Source organism: Malaclemys terrapin, chromosome 9 (genome assembly GCF_027887155.1).
Source record: "Malaclemys terrapin pileata isolate rMalTer1 chromosome 9, rMalTer1.hap1, whole genome shotgun sequence".
Lineage (NCBI taxonomy): Eukaryota > Metazoa > Chordata > Testudines > Emydidae > Malaclemys > Malaclemys terrapin.
Window position 1 is genome coordinate 28287901 of NC_071513.1, and position 20017 is coordinate 28307917.

Here is a 20017-nt window from a genome sequence, read left to right on the forward strand (position 1 = left end):
CTCAAATTCCCTGTAGTGTAAACAAGGCCTGAGCCATCAGTTTAAAGTGCATAAATGTTGACTCTTTCACAAGTAGATCTTAACTGTTCGGCATTTTGAGTTAAATCAACATTAAACAAAAAACAAGAAATTATTAGTACCTAAAAATCCCATCCCCTCTCGCATGCACAAGTTCCATTAATTAATTATGGTATCATAATTCTACTAGCTCTCTAGCTGTCTACAGAATCTTCCAGTAGAACCATGATAAACAAGATCTAAATTTCAAATGGGAGGGAAAGTGGAAATAAAAGCAGCAAGTGCAGAATTTTCTTCTCTTTGCACGTCACCTTTAAGGCCCAGAATCATTTAGGAATTTAAATACTACATTAATTAGCAAAGGCCAAAAACATTTTGAGTCTCCCAAAACCTGGCACTTTTGCAAAAAAATTAAGATATAATTTATAAGTAACAGTATATGCCATATTTAAAATATTTTACCTTTTTTTTTTTTAAAACTGTAGGTATTGTTTGCAGCATGTTCGACTGGAAACACAAAACATGAGATCCCTACCCAACAATTATTTTATTTACTGTTTGACTGTTTTGTGGTAAGAATTGTAAAATTTAAAAAGAGTACATACATCTTTTAAAGTAATAATATTAGGGTGTTGTCCATAGCGCATCAAAATCTCAATTTCTTCTGAGGGATCTCTCTTACTTTTGTCAATTATCTGTGAAATAAATGGTGGAAAAGGACTCAATGTTAAATGAAGTATTTCCTCATAAAGGCAAAATGGATGAAAATCCTGGATTTTTGGATAAGAGACCACAAAAGCTACAAGTAACAAGAATTTTCAAACTGAGCAAGACAGCAGTTTTGACTATAAAAGTCACACATTATTGCTCTTTACTTTAATGCTTCATCCTTAGTAGTTATGAGTGACACATTATCCAGCCTATTCACTTAAAGCTTGAGGTTAATAGTTACAAAACAAGTTCTAGCATATATGGAAAATTACTCTAATCTAAAGATATTAGTGAATTTATCAGACTATCCTAAATATTTCACTTCCCTCCTGCCCACTTCCCCACCTAAAGAGTCCACTGATCTCACCTTTGTTGTACTCTTATTGTAAGGGCAAATAAAAAAGGAAAAGGGAACATTTAACAATATGTCTATTCGGTCTCACGAAACATGATAATTGAAGTAATTTCAAAGCCAACAGAATTAGGTTTCAAATAATTGTTATATTGCTCCATAAATCTTTTTCCAACAAAGTTTGATGGCAACCTTTCCTCTAACAAGAAATAATGGTAAAAGCAAATACAAAATTTAGCTGAATGGAAAAATTTACTTTTTCATTTCTCAAAGTACATACAACATTACACTGACTGAAAAATTAGGTGTATATAAAAAAAAGGTCTCCTTACTTACTAATACATTAAAAAGATACATTACTTGACTGTGGAGTAACTATTCAAATACCAAAAGTGAATTTACACCAAGTACCTTCACAGCAAACTCCATATTGGTAGCTATGTGCACACATCTCTTGCAAACAGAGTAGGAGCCAACACCAATATCCTCCTTCAGCTCATATACATCAGTGAACTGTGCACTGTTTCCATGAAGTTGCTTTAAACAAATATAAACTGCATTTTAAAACAATAAACTGTACTTTAACAAAACATGATTTTTACTTTCTCAAGCAGTACATTTTTCTTTACTTTGCAGTTTTTTCTTTTTGAAATTTACATTTAAAAAGACATTCAACTTGATTTTTGAGAATGGATTAGTTTAAATTGCTGCATATAATATTTATGTATATTATAAGGGTTTTGGTGCTGCTGTGCTGATATAAGGGTCTTTCCAACAGAGGAGAATGGAGGTTAGCTATCAATACACACATCAGCTTTTGGCATTTCAGTTAAGAAATATCTATACCAAGAAAAATAAATGTTACCTGTACTATTGGCAATATATTGGTGAGGGGTGAAATTTTATGATCTTCTATGGCAGTAGTTGCAACAAAGCTAAATCCTTTGAACAGCTGATGCGCATTAGCACTAGGTGGAACTCCTGGAGAATCTAATTGTTAAATACACATGGTTTAATTAGAATCTGAAGAGTATTCTGTTACTACAGTATATTCAAGCTAAACTATTCTGTGTGTTTACCATATATATGTTCTCAAAAGTATTTTGTGGAAAATACAAGAAAGTAGAATTGGTTCTGAACTACAAGATGTAGTCGGGGTGCCAATATATCACCTTTCACTTATATTCTCACTTTTACTTATTTTAACAGTATCACGTTAAATAAAATACATGCTTGCCCCCATGCCCGCTTTTTTTTTTTTTTTTTTAAACTACAAGACTTCAGGATGTTGCATAAACTAGAATACATGTAATTTCATCTATTCCCTCCAAAAAACAACTCTGTCTGTGACTATTCACAAAGAAGAACTAAAGATTGGTGCCACGGTTTCATTCATAGCTGTGAGCTCAAGTATGTGGAGTCAAAAAGGGTGCATACGAGGGCACTGCTAGCTAGAAGTTTCAATTGAAGAAACATAGATGTGGGCATGGCAGAAGTACAGTGCTCCATGGAGACAATACTTGAAGAATGTAGCGATATGTTTCAAAAGTCATGAGAGCCAAGGTCTTGCCCAATGTACACTGTGTACAACTTCTACTTCACTGTACTCTGTTTAAACACAAATAAAAGCATAATTTGGCCCAGAGGTATTTTAACATATGTATGTAAACTTAAGAGCTATGTTGGAATACAAACTGCTGATAATACGTCATGTGGCCAACAAACCAGATATCTGGTTTTAAAGTCGGGTGAAACCGTCAAGGGGAGATTTATAAACAGGACCCTTAAATGAATATACTAATTGTTGAACAGTAATGATTATAAGCCTTAATTGAGTGACTGAACATTAGAACAAAACCATTTCACTGTGTGGTAATTTTGTATTTAAAAGATGACTTCACGAAAGATATTTACACAAGTTTACTTGAAGCACTCCTAAAATTGATTTGATAGCACTAGCTTAAGTCAGGCAAAACATTAACATATACCATTTTACTTTCCCCACACATTCAGTTTTACCATTGCACCTTAATACCAACATGGAAAAATCTCTCATCTCTAAACCTGAATTTCACCTAAATTCAAATTTGACTGGGCAAAAGAAAAGTAAACCCATCAAAAACTTTACTGAGCCAAATTATTTCCAGTTGTAGAGGATAGTAATCCTGAAATATACTTAAAACATGCACAAGGGACTAGGACGTCAGAGTCATCTTCACTTAACTTTTGACAAGATGTGAAGAACTATGTATTAACATATCTAGGCTCACAAGCAATGTCTAAGACTCAGACATAGGACAGATCTGATCCAACAACTGTATTAACCTAGTCCCGGTGACAGGCACAGATTCTGCAGAATCAAGGGTTTTAATATAAAAATGGTTCCCAGCTCTTACAGTTAGAAAAATAATCTCTTCTAATGTGAAACCAAATAAAACGTTGTACTGCTGTCTTCCTGATCTATAGATCAGGTACAATATCTTCATGAGGGTGAACTGCCCTAATTCATTACAATGAGTGCTAATTTTGAAATTACAACACAATTGATCATATTAATAATTTCAGTGCTAATTTTTCAATGCTAATCAGCAGAAATATTCAATGTCCACTACTAAATACAATCCCATTAGCTGGACATCAATCACTTTAAAAAATAACAGTTCTTTCTCTCCATGACTATCTGGCGACTCTTACTGTCTAATACACATTGGTCAAAATGGAATAGAAGAAAAATGCATTGCTGTTCAATTTCCTCTCATTTTATCCACTTAGAGGATACGGCAAAGAAAAAAAAACACTTTCTCTGCAGTTTCTCTCTCCAGCAGCTAGGAGGGGATGAATGGGAGATGATTCACTGCTTAAGAGTGCTACTCTCTGGGGCTTGCACTGAGGTAAGGATGGTTTGTAAAAGATAAGGAAATGAAGCTAGGTGGGGGAAATGATGAGTCACTTGGGAGAGAGAAGAAAGATTTGGATTTCAAGCCCCTTTCCACAATTTCAAGTCAATCCACCACTGGAGAAAATGGAGATAAAAAAAAAGATAAAGACCAAAACAGGAACAAGAGAAATGGAGAAGGGAAGTAAAATTGAGACGAGCAAAACACACTTGTCTATCCACTGAATGGCACTAATGCCACAGTTGATTTTACTGTGATTGGTATATTTTCTGCCTTTCATCTTTGCGCCAACTCCCAAGATCAATGGTTCTAAATTTTATAGCTCTAGCCCCCAGGTATCAAACAATGGAATTTAGCCCTCCCCATACAATGAGTTCATCACATTGACTCGTTATTTTCTAAATATATGCATTACCTTTGGGGGTTTTTGCTGTGAATTCTGGATCAAAACAGAAGGTATCTTCTGGCTTACCAGAAGCAGGTTTAAATGGGGGCTGAATTTCTCTTCTGAACAGTTTCTGGAACAGAAAAGCCAAAAAAGAAGTTTAACTAAAATTCAGAATTACTATACAGATATTATATATTTTGCTAAACTAAAAGGAACGCAACTAGAATGTTTTTCATCTATTTTCAAAAGATTTAGCTTTCTGAAAGAGCACACTTCAAAATAGCAGGCACAAACATGTACTGCTGATCCTTTTTTAAAAAGATTTATTCAGGTTTTTCTACTTTCCTGCTTTGAAGAGCCTTAGCAGGGAAGAGAGAATCAGAAAGCCACAAGAAATATACCAAAGCTTGCCCCCGCTTCTTACCCACCAGGCCTCTCCCCTTCCAGCTTATTAAGTAGACAACAGCATGCCATTGCCCCCACTAACTCATCCCTACCTCAGAAGGAAATGGGTTGGCAGTGGTATATTCCCCAAATACCTGAACTGGATCCCAGTTTCTGGCTATTGTGGAGGGAGCCAGGTTCTCCAAACCTCTCCAATCCCAAGAGCAGGGAGAGAGGATACATCCCATACTTTCCCATTCTAGATCCCTAGGGCAGGAGATTCTCCCTAGCTCTTCCTGCCTTAGGGGATTTGCCATCTCTTAAACCAATACTTCAGGTCTTTCCTAGGTCCCTTAAGGGAACAGTGAGGAATGGCAGCTCCTCATTATCCTCTGTCCTGATGAGCAGTACAGGAGTAAAGCATTACCCCAAACAGGTACTCCCAGCCCTATTCAGGGTTTAGGGGAAAAAAAGGAGGCTCATTCAGCATCTCTGTTTTCATCCTTGTATGTCAAGGCCTGTGGAAGATTGAGTGGCTTGTAGGGCCTTTCTGCCTCTACACTGGCCAGGTGGTACTCCCTGACCATCACCAGACTCCCACTGCTCCCTGTCCTTGTGTGCAGGAATATCCACTGTAGAGTAGTCATCCCTGGCCCACTATCACAGGACTTGGGGAAAATATGCATGAGCTCACCCAGAGCAGTGAATGAGACAGGAAGTGAAAATGACCATTACCAAACCAGAATTGATTATACACTAAGTGCTGTCAAATACTCAAAGTGCACACTGTAAAAAAGCAGGTACAAAACTTTCAGGTAAAAAAGTGCAATTTTCTCAGTGGTTTTCAACCTTTTTTCATTTGCGGACCCCGGAGAAAATTCTGAATGGAGGTGCAGACCCCTTTGGAAATCAGAAAATCTGTGGACCCTCAGTTGTCTGCAGACCACAGGTTGAAAACTGTTCTAGATACTGCTCCCTTAGAAATCTCAGTTCCTTATCGATAGTAATAGGAAAATATATTGATACAGTAGCAAGAGGATTTCTAGGTATATAAAAATAGCATTTTTTTCTTTATTTAATATTTGTATTCCAATAGCACCTGCCAGACAGACAGAGAGACAGGTGAGTACAGGGAAATAAGATAATATTGGTCAGCATGATAGGCAGTGGTCTCAGCACACCAGCTGCCTACCTCTTAAGATTTTTGTAAGCATCGCAGCAAAGGAGAGTTTTAAGGAGGAATTTGAAGGAGGATAATGTTTCATGGTTCAAGGACGCTCCTTCCGAGCATGAAGGGAAGCATGGGAGAAAGAACAAAGGAGATAGTTTGAAAATTCAACAATAGGGCAATGGAAGTTGGCCTCGTGGGCTGATTGGAGATGGCAGTTGTCATCTTGGTAGCGAATGGGAGATGACAGGTAGAGTTAAGACAGGCCATGAAAAGCCTTGAAAAAGTGAAGACAAGCAGCTTATGTTTGATGGAACAGAGAAGGGGGAGCCAGTAGAGGGATGCAAAAAGGCACGGAATGAATCATAGAATCATAGAATATCAGAGTTGGAAGGGACCTCAAGAGGTCATCTAGTCCAACCCCCTGCTCAAAGCAGGACCAATTCCCAGCTAAATCATCCCAGCCAGGGCTTTGTCAAGCCGGGCCTTAAAAACCTCCAAGGAAGGAGACTCCACCACCTCCCTAGGTAACGCATTCCAGTGTTTCACCACCCTCCTAGTGAAATAGTTTTTCCTGATATCCAACCTGGACCTCCCCCACTGCAACTTGAGACCATTGCTCCTTGTTCTGTCGTCTGCCACCACTGAGAACAGCCGAGCTCCATCCTCTTTGGAACCCCCCTTCAGGTAGTTGAAGGCTGCTATCAAATCCCCCCTCATTCTTCTCTTCTGGAGACTAAACAATCCCAGTTCCCTCAGCCTCTCCTCGTAAGTCATGTGCTCCAGACCCCTAATCATTTTTGTTGCCCTCCGCTGGACTCTTTCCAATTTTTCCACATCCTTCTTGTAGTGTGGGGCCCAAAACTGGACACAGTATTCCAGATGAGGCCTCACCAATGTCGAATAAAGGGGAACAATCACGTCCCTCGATCTGCTGGCAATGCCCCTACTTATACAGCCCAAAATGCCGTTAGCCTTCTTGGCAACAAGAGCACACTGTTGACTCATATCCAGCCTCTCGTCCACTGTGACCCCTAGGTCCTTTTCTGCAGAACTGCTACCTAGCCATTCGGTCCCTAGTCTGTAGCAGTGCAATGGGGGTGATATGATCAAGTCATTGGGCTAGGAAAATGTTCTTTGCAGCAGCATTCTGAATAAAAATGAGCAGGGCAAGCTTGCATTTGTGAAGGCCAGGGAAAAGGATATTACAGTAATTGAGATGTGAGATGAGAATTTAGCTGTGTGGATGGATTGTAAGAATTCACAGATAAGGCCAGAAGGGACCACTGTGATCATCTAGTCAGACCTGCTGTACAACAGGCCTTTAGGACTTCCTTGCATTCATTCTTGTTTGAACTAGAGCATATCCTTTTAGAAAAAGATCCAACACTGATTTAAAAGGCTGTATTTTAGAGATGTTATGCAGAAAGAATTGGTCAAGATTTAGGCAAAGCCTGGATGTGAGGACTTAGAGAGGTCCAAATTGAAGAGGATGCTGATGTTATGGGTCTGTAAGACAAGCAGAACAGTGGCATTGTCCACAGCAGTGGTTTCCAAACTGGGGTTCGTGAAATGTTACAGGGGGTTCTCGGGAAAAAATTCCCTAATCGCGGACAGAGCTATCCCTAGGGACCCTGGGGCCACTGCACGGAGCCCCTGGACTTCAAGAGCTAAGCAGATCAAAGCAAGCATATCTATCACACTGAGGAGATTTAAACTTCAAGATTCCTTATAAGAAATGGAAAGGGAGGTGGATATTTTTTGCTGTTTTTAAAATTAAATGGGCAGCTAGTATTTTTAAAATTATTATGAAGAACAAGTTTAAGCTTTGTTGTAACGTGCGTTGTTTGCCTGGACTGCTCAAGACCTGAATGCTTGTGTAGGAGGAACTCTGAGTTGGCTTCTTAAGTATCTTCATGCTGTTTCACATCTGATACTCCTTGATGAAGCCTTATCTTATAACAGGCTTATTCAAAGTGATACAAGCTACGAAAGTGAGATCTTGGAAGAGTGTTGCCATTTTCATAACGTAATAAAAATACTGTAATGATAAATAATTAATACTAAATAGTGTGTAATAAGTATGTCATAAAAACAAATTTTATATTTCCAAGATCACTGCTTTTATAATTTATACTCAGGTAAAGGAGAAAATCCCTGGAAATATTCATTTTTAGGAGGGGGTTTGCAAGACTTGACATTTTAGTGAAAGGGGTTCACAGGTTGTTGAAGTTTGGGAACCACTGATCCACAGTAATCAAGAAAGAAGGCATCAGGGAAGGTTTTGGTGGCAGAGATTAAAAGCTTGTTTTAGCCACGTTGAGCTTGGTCTGACAGCTAGACATCCACAATGATACGTCAGAAAGAGGCAGAAGTTTTAGTTTGGACAAACTGAGAAAGATCTGGAGCAAAGAGGTAGATATACAAGTCAGCAGCATGGAAAGCGTAGTTTAATTTGTGCAAATGAGATTACCCAGATAGCATGTAGAAAGAGAAGAGATAAGAACCAAGGATAGAGCCCTCTGGAACCCACACAGAAAGCTGAAAGGGGAGGTGAGGAGGAGAACCAGGAGAGGACAGTCACAGACAGCCAAGGGAAGCCAAAATTTCAAGAAGAGCATGGCTGACAAGTCAATGAGGATGAGGATGGAGTACTAGTTCTGAGCTTGGGCAAGGAAAAGAGGAGTACCAGAGATGGAAGCCAGATTAGAAAGGGCCTCGCATGGAATTGGACAGGAACTCCAGAAAGCAATTGTAAATACTGCATTCAATGAGCTTAGAGATAAAAGGAGAAAGGAGATAGAATGATAGCTGGAGAGGCAAGTGAGGTCAAGAATGGGGCTTTTTTTAAGACTGAGATTAAAACATGATTGTATTATGAAGGGAAGAGCCAGAGGAGAGCGAGATATTAATAAGTGCAAGGGAGAAGATGAGAGTGGGTGGCTAGCTCCTTTAAATGAAGCATGTCAAGCTCCACTATATTATAGGAGGAGCTCCCAGTTTGGCCAATTATGAGGGCGGGGCAGCATCTGGGGCTATAGAAGAATCAGAAAGGAAGGAGGTCCATGAAGAAAGCTGTAGAAGGTTCCTGGAAAGGCTGAAGACATGAGAGCAGCAAAGAGTTGCTGTCTGACTTCCAAGCCAGAGCTGAGACCCATAGAAAGCTGAGGGATGGGAGCAGCAGAGGGCCTTACCTCTGACATTTCCATGCTGCAAAGCGGGAACCAGAGGACTGAGCACCAGGGGAAGGGCTTACCTGCTGCTCTGCCTGAGAGTTACTGAACAGGGGGACCAATGGATGCTCTCCTGGTGAGGATGATCTCCCAGCGGAGAGGCGGGGGAGGGGGAACATGCTGGGAAGAGCTGGATTATGCTCCAGTTCAAGGGGCTGTCGTGGCAGAAGGACAGGAGAAGACCAAAGAAAACCCCTGGTGTGGTAGAAAATGCCAGAATATAGTATGTGTACTGTTGATGGATCAGTGTGAAGTTTTAAGGATTCTATGCACTGGGGTGATAAATGACCTAGTTTTGGGGACTTTTGGTTATGGATTGGTTGGGCTATGTTTAGTAATTAACTGACCCCCAAGGAGGGGTGTTACTGAAACAAGAGAGCATGTTGTGGAGTCTTTACCAGCCTAAGAGGGAAAATGGGACAGTAACCGCAGCATAAGGACGACCAGCCACAAGGAAGAACTCAGGGCAGAGGAGTAATTGTCCACAGGGTATAAATGTGTTCTGAGTATGTGGATTCCCCTTTTCTGACATGGCTGTATCACACATCCCTCCCATACCAGGTACAAAAGGGGGTCATTAGAGACTCAATGACTGCATATTCTGATAGAAGCATCTTGGGACCATGGATTAGCTCAGTGGTCGGCAACCTTTCAGAAGTGGTGTGCCGACTCTTCATTTATTCACTCTAATGTAAGGTTTCGCGTGCCAGTAATACATTTGAACATTTTTAGAAGGTCTCTTTCCATAAGTCTATAATATATACCTAAACTATATTGTATGTAAAGTAAATAAGGTTTTTAAAATGTTTAAGAAGCTTCATTTAAAATTAAATTAAAATGCAGAGCAGTGTGAGTGCCACTGAAAATCAGTTCGCGTGCCGTCTTCGGCACATGTGCCATAGGTTGCCTACCCCTGGATTAGCTGGAGCCCAAGACGACCAGTTTTTCCCTACCCCTTTTCAGGGGGCTGGTGTTTGGAAAATGGAAAATCCCCAAACACAGGACAAAGACATCAAGGTTTTGATGCTAGCCTTTAAAAACCAGAGACTGGGTTGTCACAGGAAGATGACTCAGAACCACACTGGAAGTTTTGGGCAGAAGAAGGGAAGAGAGGAGCATGCTTGCATAGCAGGGAGCCCAGTTTAGCTGTAGGACCAAACAAGTCAAAGCAAGCTGACCTGGATAGAGAGGGGCTCTCTGGTTAAGAAATCAAGCCATGAGCTGCAGCAGAAGGGTCCCCCAGACACCTCTAGAGGATTCAGACCCAAGCCCAAAAAATGCTGCAGAGTGATGAGGAAACTGAGTCAGCGAAATGTGATTTTTATTTTTTTTTAATAGATCTATGCATTTCTTGTGCTAATAAAGAAGGAGCAATGGCTGTTTAGAATCCTGTGCAAGGTCTGTCTGGCAGTGTATGTTGTATTACACCTATCACGTGCCTCTGACCAGTTAATTTATGGACCCAGAACACCCATGTGCCTGGAGATCTGGGAGAGTGTGTTTAAGCTACAGGAGAGTTGAGCTATCAGCACTGGTCCCAGGGGTGAGGCAACTGGACCAGGAGGTTTCAGCTCAGGAGAGTGTGCTAAACAGAGGAGCTACGCACCAACTGTGTGCTCAGAGACCACACAACCAGGGAAGTGCCTCAACAGTTTGAACTCCAGAGGTGGAAAGTATATGGGATATAATGAGGTGTCCCTCACAGCATGAGTGACCAATAGGGGGTGCTTAACTAGATCCAACACTTGGTACTGACAGTGATTTGGACCCACTCAGCTATTTCCTGTGGGCCAGACAGATGGCTATTTGGAAGTATGAGTCCTGCAAGTCGACAGCCACCAACCAGTCCTGATCCTACACAGATGAAATGACAGAGGCAAGAGTTAGCATCCTGCATATGGGGCAGCAGTGTATGTATTTTTTCAGTCTCCTCAAGTGCAGGATATGACTAAGACCTCTTTTCTTCAGGATAAGGAAATATCAAGAGTAGAATCCTCATTCCCTGTATTCCTGCAATTTCTCTTCTATGGCTCCTAGACAAAGTAACAAGGCCATGTATGTTTGTAGTAAACTCTATAATAAGCTCTCTGAAGAGGGCCAGGGAAGGTATCAGTCAACACTCAGGAGCAAGAGATATAGGGGGTTCTGTACGGGCATAACCTGGTTTGGTTGTGGGCATCAACACAAGTACTGGGGTCCTGAACCCTATGCTATTTCCATGAAGGTGGAGGACTTAGAGCTTCCATCCATAGAGAAGTGATGGTTTCTGTTCTTGTGGGATGGCCCCAAGTATTGTCTGGAGATGCATTTATGCTCCGTATGAAATTATGCCTAAGCTTCTCGCCTTCTGTCAGCATGGCATAGGTGTTGGCTGCGATGCTGAAGTTGCTAGTCCCAGTTTCAATAATGTCCTCTTCCCCGCCTTTCTATCTCTACCTGATCCCAGGAAATAGAGGTATCCATCTACATGATGGAGTGCTGGCCAAGGCAGACCTGAACCTCCATCTTGATGATGATTGTTTCCTCTAGGTCTGAAATGACCTGCATGGATTGCTCAAGCAAATGTAACTAGAACTGTGTGTCTCTGAACTTGTGGGTCTTGGAGGAAAACAATCAGCACACTCAACACCTGTTTGGAGTATGGCTGTCCTCTAGGCAGAAGATGCAATATCTATGTCAGTCAGTGAGGGGATGAAGCTATGGCCAGAGAGGCAGGGTCTGAAACATGGCTATTTAGATTCCATATTGCTGTGAAGCACCTCACACCTGCTGTACCGGGGGTGGGGTGGGAAGAGACGTCTTTTTTATTGGAATATCCAAATTAAAGAAAACAAGATAAAAAGGGTGAAGATCAATTCTCTTCACCAAACTAGTTGGGAAAAGGAGGAGTTTGACATTCAGTCAATGTAGTGGGTTGGACACTCACTGGGTTCAGCCCTGCTGCCACTGGCAGTAGTAGGGAACGGAGGGAGAACTGTGGCCATACTGCCTTTTATGGCTTAACACAAGAGGGCACAGTGTGCCTGCACAGCCCTGACAAACACTGCTATTCAAAAGAATCCAGTCTCTTGAACACAGACCCCTACCTTGGGCTTACAATGACACACAAACCACAAATTTCTGTACCTCTCCCCTTGGAGTCATTTTGAAGGAGTTTTATTTAGTATTTTAAGATTTAAAATGTTCCAATTCTAATTACTATTAAAAATGTTAATGTATGTTTTAAAATTTTAGTGAGACCCTCAATACTGTACAGCAATGAGGAGAAATACAGTCTCAGAATACAAGAGTCAGAAGTCTCATTTGTCTAGTATACCCTGTTTAATTATCTTGCAATTTACAGAGATGTTGCAAATGTAGCAAAACTAAAAATGGCTTTGAAATTAAACTGTTTTGTACTTACATTCCAATCAACTGTTGAAAAAAAAGGATGTCTCTTGATTTCTTCAACTCCATCTGAACCAGCTCCTGCAATTATAGGGAACAAAAGTGACTAAATTAAAACCAGCTTTGGTGTAAAAATCTCTATACAAAATTGCATTAAAAGTTAGTTACTTGGTTTCTTGGAAAATTGCATGGAATCACTTATTCATGGAATAGAGTTAGAGTTTCCAAGCAAGATATTTGACTGAGAACAGACTGGCATATAGCTAGCAGAATTCACACACATTGAAGAAAAACAATCACATTTAAAGGGAACCTGGAAAAAGGAAAAAAGCGGACTTGTGCCTTGTTTGCCTCTTCTGAATATATAAAGAAGCCCTACTCACAGGGCATCCTTACATCTAGAAGTTTACAAAGAATCAGGAGTACTTCCCTGCAAGTCACTAATTAATTTAATATTAAACCTCCAAACAAGTAATTAGAGACGATGCTTGGGGGAGTATAAAACAGCATTTTCTAATCTGCTTCCTGATTTTTTGTTTTTACTCCAGAATTACAGCCTTTTGGATAGTCTGATAAGCCACTGTTCCATGCACCTGTGGAGGGCTGCCGGCAAAAACAGGAAAATGGGACAGTATACTAAGCCACAGAAAGGCATATTGAGGGAGCTCAAATAAGAGAAAGGCTATTTTTTTCTGAATGATGGCTTGCTGACATTGTCAGACTAACAGTACGAGCTACACTGCTGAGGGAAGTCAGCACAATATGTGGTAAAACCGTTTGGTAAAACACTAAGGCTATGATGCACATCCTATTGAAACTGGCTGGAATACAGATTCAGTGCACAGAATCTTTGGGTGACTAAGAAAAGATCAACTGGTTCCAATTCCTGAAAATTCAATTTATTTGGTGTATCCGAGCAGTTGGCAAGAACCAATTCATATACTCCAAAGCTCCCCTTATAGACTACATGGCAGCTGCTTAGATGAACTGGAGCTCTGTAGAATGCTGCATCCAGAATCTAGGTGAATGACTGGTCCAAGAAAGTCATCTTCAGCCTACCTTCCTCTGTCATTTACTCAGGTGAGCCAAACCCAGAATAAACATACTTCAAACTCGAGAAAATATGATAAAATGAAGTCTGTTGAATAACCAAGAACTGATATGACTGTTCAATGAAGCTTCACTTAACAATTAAATTGTTCACAAGTTATGCTGTAGATGATTTTACTTCAAGATCCAGGTCAAAAAGAACCAACCAAAACAAGATCACATTACCTAATCTGTTTGATGGGTTCCTTTTAAACAACATCCTTAGAAGACTTTGCGCTTCAGGGCTAAGGAATTGTGGCATTCCAAGCTTTGCTCTGGAGAAAGAGAATGGAGAAATGACGACTTCAAAAAAGCATGTTTTGCTAAAAACGCTCTAGATGGACTCATTAAACCAAGGGTAAGAAACTCTGCAATCAGATCTGTCAATGTGTGTCACAAAGGCAGTGAAATTGTGTGAACGAGATTTCAAATTGAATATAAATATTAAAATAGCTTAGCTACCTGTTCAAGAAACTTGTAGAAAAAAAAAGCACATACTGTGGTATAGTGGTTTCAACAAATAGGCTGCTTCAAACTAAAGCTGCATAAAGCACTTAAAGTTGTGTATCCTTGAGGAGATCTAAGTCTATCCAAACATGCTGGTATATGACAAAAAGGAAGTATTCATCCTTTCCTATCAGAACCAACTTTTGAAGGCATTTGGAAATAGCCAAAACACCCCTGTAATCTACACACCCACACAACCCCACAAGTCACCTTTTTATTCCTCCACTCAGAAAAAGCCTCAAGAATTAGATCATAAAGTCATTAGAGAAAGCCAGTGGGGTCAACTTCACAGAGATTATTTTGTAAGGACAAAAATTTAAAACAACTTAAGTGATTTGAACAACTTTTTTAATAATCAAAGTGTCTAGTTCTGCCTAGAAATTTCAAGCTGAATTGTAACATTATGTTATACATGCACATATTCATTATGCTACAAATCCTGAAATAGGTGGTGAATTAATCAATTTTCTGTATCAACGCTGCTATACATTAATCACAGACACTCCCTCCTGCCATTGAGTCAGGACTAAAACCTCTTTTCTTTAGCAGTCATCCCCCTCAGAAAGTCCCAGAAGTCTAACCATTTGATCTGCAGGATACCCCTCTTTGACTACTCACAAAAGCAATAAAGTCTTACTCCCTCAATTAAAGAGTGGCAAAAGAGAACAGTTAGGACTTGTTTATCAATCACCACCGTACACTTGTTCTACTGTTTTTACAACATGGATTAAACTATTTTATACAGAAAGTTTGTGTATACACACCTATGTACACAGAGAGAATAGCATACACACAATCTGTATACACTAGGTTGTTACTTTACTGCCTTATTTTTAATACTAACTTTACACACACACAATTGTTATGGTTTTAAGCCTTGGAGATATTCTCCAGTATCTACATTATTTGTGATCAAATTCTTACTTTTGTGTTTGACATTTTATAACTTTACATCCTGAAAATGAGCAAACTACAATACACAAGCTAAAGCATAATATCTATAGCTACATTTTCTGTTACTTTCAAAAAAACAAGTGTAATTTTATTAAAAAAGAAAAATACTTACTTTAGTATCATATTCATAGTTTCATTTCGATCTTTACCTTGAAATGGTAGTGTACCAGTAAGCATTTCAAACTGAAAAGAACAAATGTTTAATCAACATCAAGTGGTTAGTTATTTTAAAAGTACTTTTACAAGATTTTAATTAACATGGTATTCCACTTGTACTACACACACTAAGACCTGAGAAGTCTTCAGGGTGATTAGCAAATACATACTAATTTTAATTTTTAAAATATCCAAAAGTTAAACATTTTCTCTTTGAAGGCAATTTACATGACAATCAATATCAACTGTAGATGGGATAAAAAGATGATGTAGAACACCTTGGAGGGTTTTGCAGACTAATGGTGGTTCATGGACCATAATTTAAAAGCTACTTGAGGAGTCAAATGGAATTCTCCCTGAAGTCATGTACTGCTACACCACAAAAAAGTAGCCAAAAAATGTGTGTGCCTTTATTTTTCCTCATCAGTACAAATGCTAATAGTGTAACAATTTACTGTCTGCAACAGCACAAATATTATTACTGGTGTATTCCACTTTTCCACGATGTTCATTGAACAGGCTTGTTGTTACAAACATTTTTTAAAGGAATGCTTTGCCAAACTCAGTTTTTTTTTCTAATCTAAATACTAAGCAATGTGTCAAAGAAACAACAACCTAGGAAAGTGACTGAATAAAATTGTTCTGGACTGCTACAAAGTCACATATATGTCAACAATCCTTAGAGCAGGGATCGGCAACCTTTGGCACGCGGCTTTCCAGGGTAAGCACCCTGGTGGGCTGGGCCATTTTGTTGACCTGCCGCGTCTGCAGGTTCGGCCGATCATGGCTCCCATTGGCCACGGTTCGCCGCTCCAGGCCACTGGGGGCGGTGGGAAGCAGCGGCCAGCACATCCCTTGGCCCGCGCTGCTTCCCGCAGCCCCCGTTGGCAGTGGGAGCCGCGATCGGCCGAACCAGCAGACGCGGTAGGGAAACAAACCGGCCCGGCCTGCCAGGGTGCTTACCCTGGTGAGTCACGTGCCAAAGGTTGCCGATCCCTGCCTTAGAAGTATGCATTTCCTTAGAGGTCTAAACAAGTCAAGGTTCAACTTATTTCAAAACTATTGTTCCTTCAGTATAATCTAGTTACCAGCTTCTCCCAGGTCTTCCCCTTAACCTAAAGTCATCCTAATTCGGCTTAGGCAAGTTTATTCTAAATAAATTTAACATTACTCTGTGAAGGCATGCAGAGTATTTGACTGCAAACAACATTATGCAATTAATCATACAGTACCATAAGAACACCAAATGACCACCAATCGGCACTCTGGTTGTGGCCTCGCCTGTTTACTACTTCAGGTGCCATGTATTCTACAGTACCACAGAAAGAGTAGGCCTTCTTTTCTTGATCTACTGATTCTTTGCTGAGTCCGAAGTCTACAACAACAGCATTACAAAGATATATCTAGTAAAGAACTTTAAAAACAGTATTTTATATAATAATTTTATATTTTGGATTCAAACAACCAAAGACTATTTATGAGTAAAGAAATGGTTATCCTAAAGCTCGCTGGAGAATGAAAGTTAAATAGTACATTACACAATCGATTGTACAGTGCCAGGAACATTTGAAAGTGAACTGAAAGTCTTAGCGACCATTACTGTTGTTTAGTACATCTGCAATTAGGTATTTAAAACTTTACATATTTAGAACCTTAAAATTATGAAAGGTTCTGCTTTTATTTTTCTTATTTGCTGAGACTTTGCTGCCTGTTTTATAGTATGGAAAAACTAGATTTAAGTAAGAATGTTTCATCCTAGAAAACACCAAGTACTAACGCCATGTCTACACTTTCAAGCTTGCAGCGGCACAGCTGTACCAATACAGATGTGCTGCTGTAAGAGCCCTCGTGTAGTCACGTTATGTCGAGGAGAGAGAGCTCTCCAGATAACACAATGAAACCAGCCCAACGAGTGGTGGCAGTTATGTCAGTAAAAGAGTATCTCCCACCGACACAGCGCTGTGCATATGGACACTTATACCAGCAAAACTTACGTCACTCAAAGAGGTGTTTTTTTTTCACATCACTGAGCGACAAAAGTCTTGCCGACATAACTGCTGGTGTAGACATGGCCTTAACTTACTGAAAACAGCTTATGTAAAAATCAGACTTAAGGTATTTCTATACTTAAAATGCTACAGCGGCACAGTTACACCACTGCAGTGTAGACGCGCCAGTGTAGACACTGCCTCCGCTGACAGGAGAGATTCTCCCATCAGCAAATAGGTAATCCACCTACCTGAGAGGCAGTAGCTAGGTCAAAAGAAGAATTCTTCTGTTGACCTACCACTGTCTACACCGGAGTTTACTACTCCAGATATACATAAACTAGCCAAAGTATACCTCTCAGTTCTCCTTTCCATTGTAAGAAGGAAAACAGAATTTTGTAAGTGCTTGTTAATTCAAAAAGCTGCCTTACAAGCAGCTTCCAAATGCTGATGGGAAAGAAAAACCTCAACAAATTACAAGTTATTTTCCTTTGGACCCAAGTTGAAACTGAATTTAAGTATTGTGTAACCTGCAAAACAATATAATCTTGTAACCCTGATTTTCTCACTACCCCCCACCCTCCCGAACCCACTTTTCCATTAGTCCCTGCACCGTGAAAGCCCCAAATGGCTAAGGTGTTTAAATGTGGTCTGGAAGGAGCAGTTAATCTAAATTAAATCCTTCAATTTAGATTTTTGGCATTTCAAGAGAAGCAGAAAGCAAGAGAAAACCACTCAGAAGCTGAAGGAGTCCAAGAGAATGGTATCCAAAAATCAATATTATTGTATAGGGATTTGAATCCCTGATGTTGCCTAAGAGTCTAAAGCAAGTCTGAAACAAAAACACATCCTGTTGTGCTTTTAAATAATGAATATCCAGTAATTCAGTGATCTAAGCAAAGCCCATTTGGCTAAAAGTTCTATCAGAAAGAATAAAAGATTACAAGTAAAACTATTGTGTACATACATTGCACTAAATGGATGAGAGTTTAAATAATGAATTTCTTTTTAATCTTACAAGGTGGTTCTAATGGCTGTTAGTATTTATACAGCACAGCATATAGTGGAGTTTATGATATAATCAAAATGGTAATTTTATTATAATTTTAATATGGTAATATAATTTAAGAATAAACTAGTTCACAACACTTTGAACGTATCCAAATGTTTATAATGCAAGTCTTGTTGGTTTTCTAAAAGAAAATAGCATAATTTTTTCTTGTAATACAGAATTTTTCTGCACCTTTATTTTTAAACTGATTAGACTATAATTTCTGAAATCACATTTTATATTTTTTTTTAAAAACATGTTGTCTGCACTAAATCTTTATCTTTCTTTTCTTAAAAGACCGAGTCAGCATATTGACATTTCAGCTTTGCTGAACCTCTACCTTGCTCAATCGCATTAGCTGTTGATCTTCAGATAAAGAGACATTTTATAATCAACCTTGCTATAACCTGAACAGTAGGTTATTTTGTTATTGATGAAGTGTCATCTGAATTTATTTACCTTGTTTATAAAATAGACATTGAAAGCTATTTCATATTTAAAAATAATTTCTACAACCACTTTACCCACAGAAATTAATCTTTACAGGTTTTTGGTTTTAGGTTTAACACAAATACGATGGCTCCAATCCTGCCATCTAATCCACGTGGGCAGATTTCACAAATGTGGAGTCACACTAACTTCAATGGGATTCTGCACAGGCATAATAGTCTGCTAATGTAGATCAGATTGCACAATCTAGGGCTATATCAGTTAATTTAAAAAACTGTTAAATCAAGATTGTTATACAAGAAATTATATGGAACTCCACACTAAAATACCTAATTTCATTAAAATATTTAAGAGCTATACTATTAAATTTTACCTACCTGTTAACTTGATATGTCCTGCTTCATCAAGCAAAATGCTGAAAATTAAAATTCACATTCACCAATACACGTAACAGGAATATTTATATAAAACATTTTAAACATAGTAGCTAAAGACAGATCTGAACCAATCTCCCAATCTTTAATTTAATAACTCTGTACATTATATTTCAATCAATGCATATATTTAACTATTAAACCCAATACATATAGCTTATAAAAACATCTTTTACTCCATTTTTATATAATTATAGAGATGTATAATGAAAATGCAAAGAAACAATTAAACAAAATACGTGTAATAGTGGATAAAATAAATTTTACTTTACTTTTCTGGCTTCAGATCCCTGTATACGATCCCCAAGCTGTGTAGATGATCCAAAGCAAGGGCCAGTTCTGCGAGGTAGAATTTCACATCTTCCTCTGTAAACATAACCTAATAAGAACTGTATAGATTTACCTTCAGATCTTGTCAGTTTCTAATACTGCAATCTAAAAACAGACAGTTCTTCTGCTTCTCTAAATTCAAATATTTCTTATAACTACTACATTTCACAAATTCTCAGGAGACAATTTCACTTAATACAGGTGATATGCAAGAATAAACTATCGACTATGAAGTTTTCTGTAGATCTAACCCTGACATTATTTTATAGTGTTCCTCACAATCCAGCTCTTACAGAATTTAAAGTAAAAATAAATGTTATTGCAACTGTAACATAGTATAGTTAAAGGAAAGTTAACTTTTGTATCTGACTTGCTGGTTTACCAGTGTTCATTCAGCCACAATGCCCTATACAGAGCATTTCCTATTCCTGTTTTTCCAGTTTAACATGTAGTTTGATATACTATTGCTTACAACAGTATAAAATATACAGGATGTGTAATTGTAACCTTAAAATTTTAT

General features: G+C 38.9%; 1 protein-coding gene across 1 annotated transcript in view; it reads right to left on the minus strand.

The window, feature by feature from the left end:
- The window catches only part of RPS6KA6 (ribosomal protein S6 kinase A6), an 81831-nt gene that overhangs the window by 24847 nt on the left and 36967 nt on the right, over positions 1 to 20017 (minus strand). Inside the window, exons 7-16 of the mRNA XM_054039593.1 lie at positions 19440 to 19546; positions 19111 to 19148; positions 16477 to 16619; positions 15201 to 15271; positions 13814 to 13902; positions 12555 to 12619; positions 4394 to 4496; positions 1947 to 2071; positions 1493 to 1618; positions 624 to 713 (exon numbers count right to left, since the gene is read on the minus strand). Coding sequence (XP_053895568.1) covers positions 624 to 713; positions 1493 to 1618; positions 1947 to 2071; positions 4394 to 4496; positions 12555 to 12619; positions 13814 to 13902; positions 15201 to 15271; positions 16477 to 16619; positions 19111 to 19148; positions 19440 to 19546 — 957 coding nt within the window. The remainder of the gene's footprint in view (positions 1 to 623; positions 714 to 1492; positions 1619 to 1946; positions 2072 to 4393; positions 4497 to 12554; positions 12620 to 13813; positions 13903 to 15200; positions 15272 to 16476; positions 16620 to 19110; positions 19149 to 19439; positions 19547 to 20017) is intronic.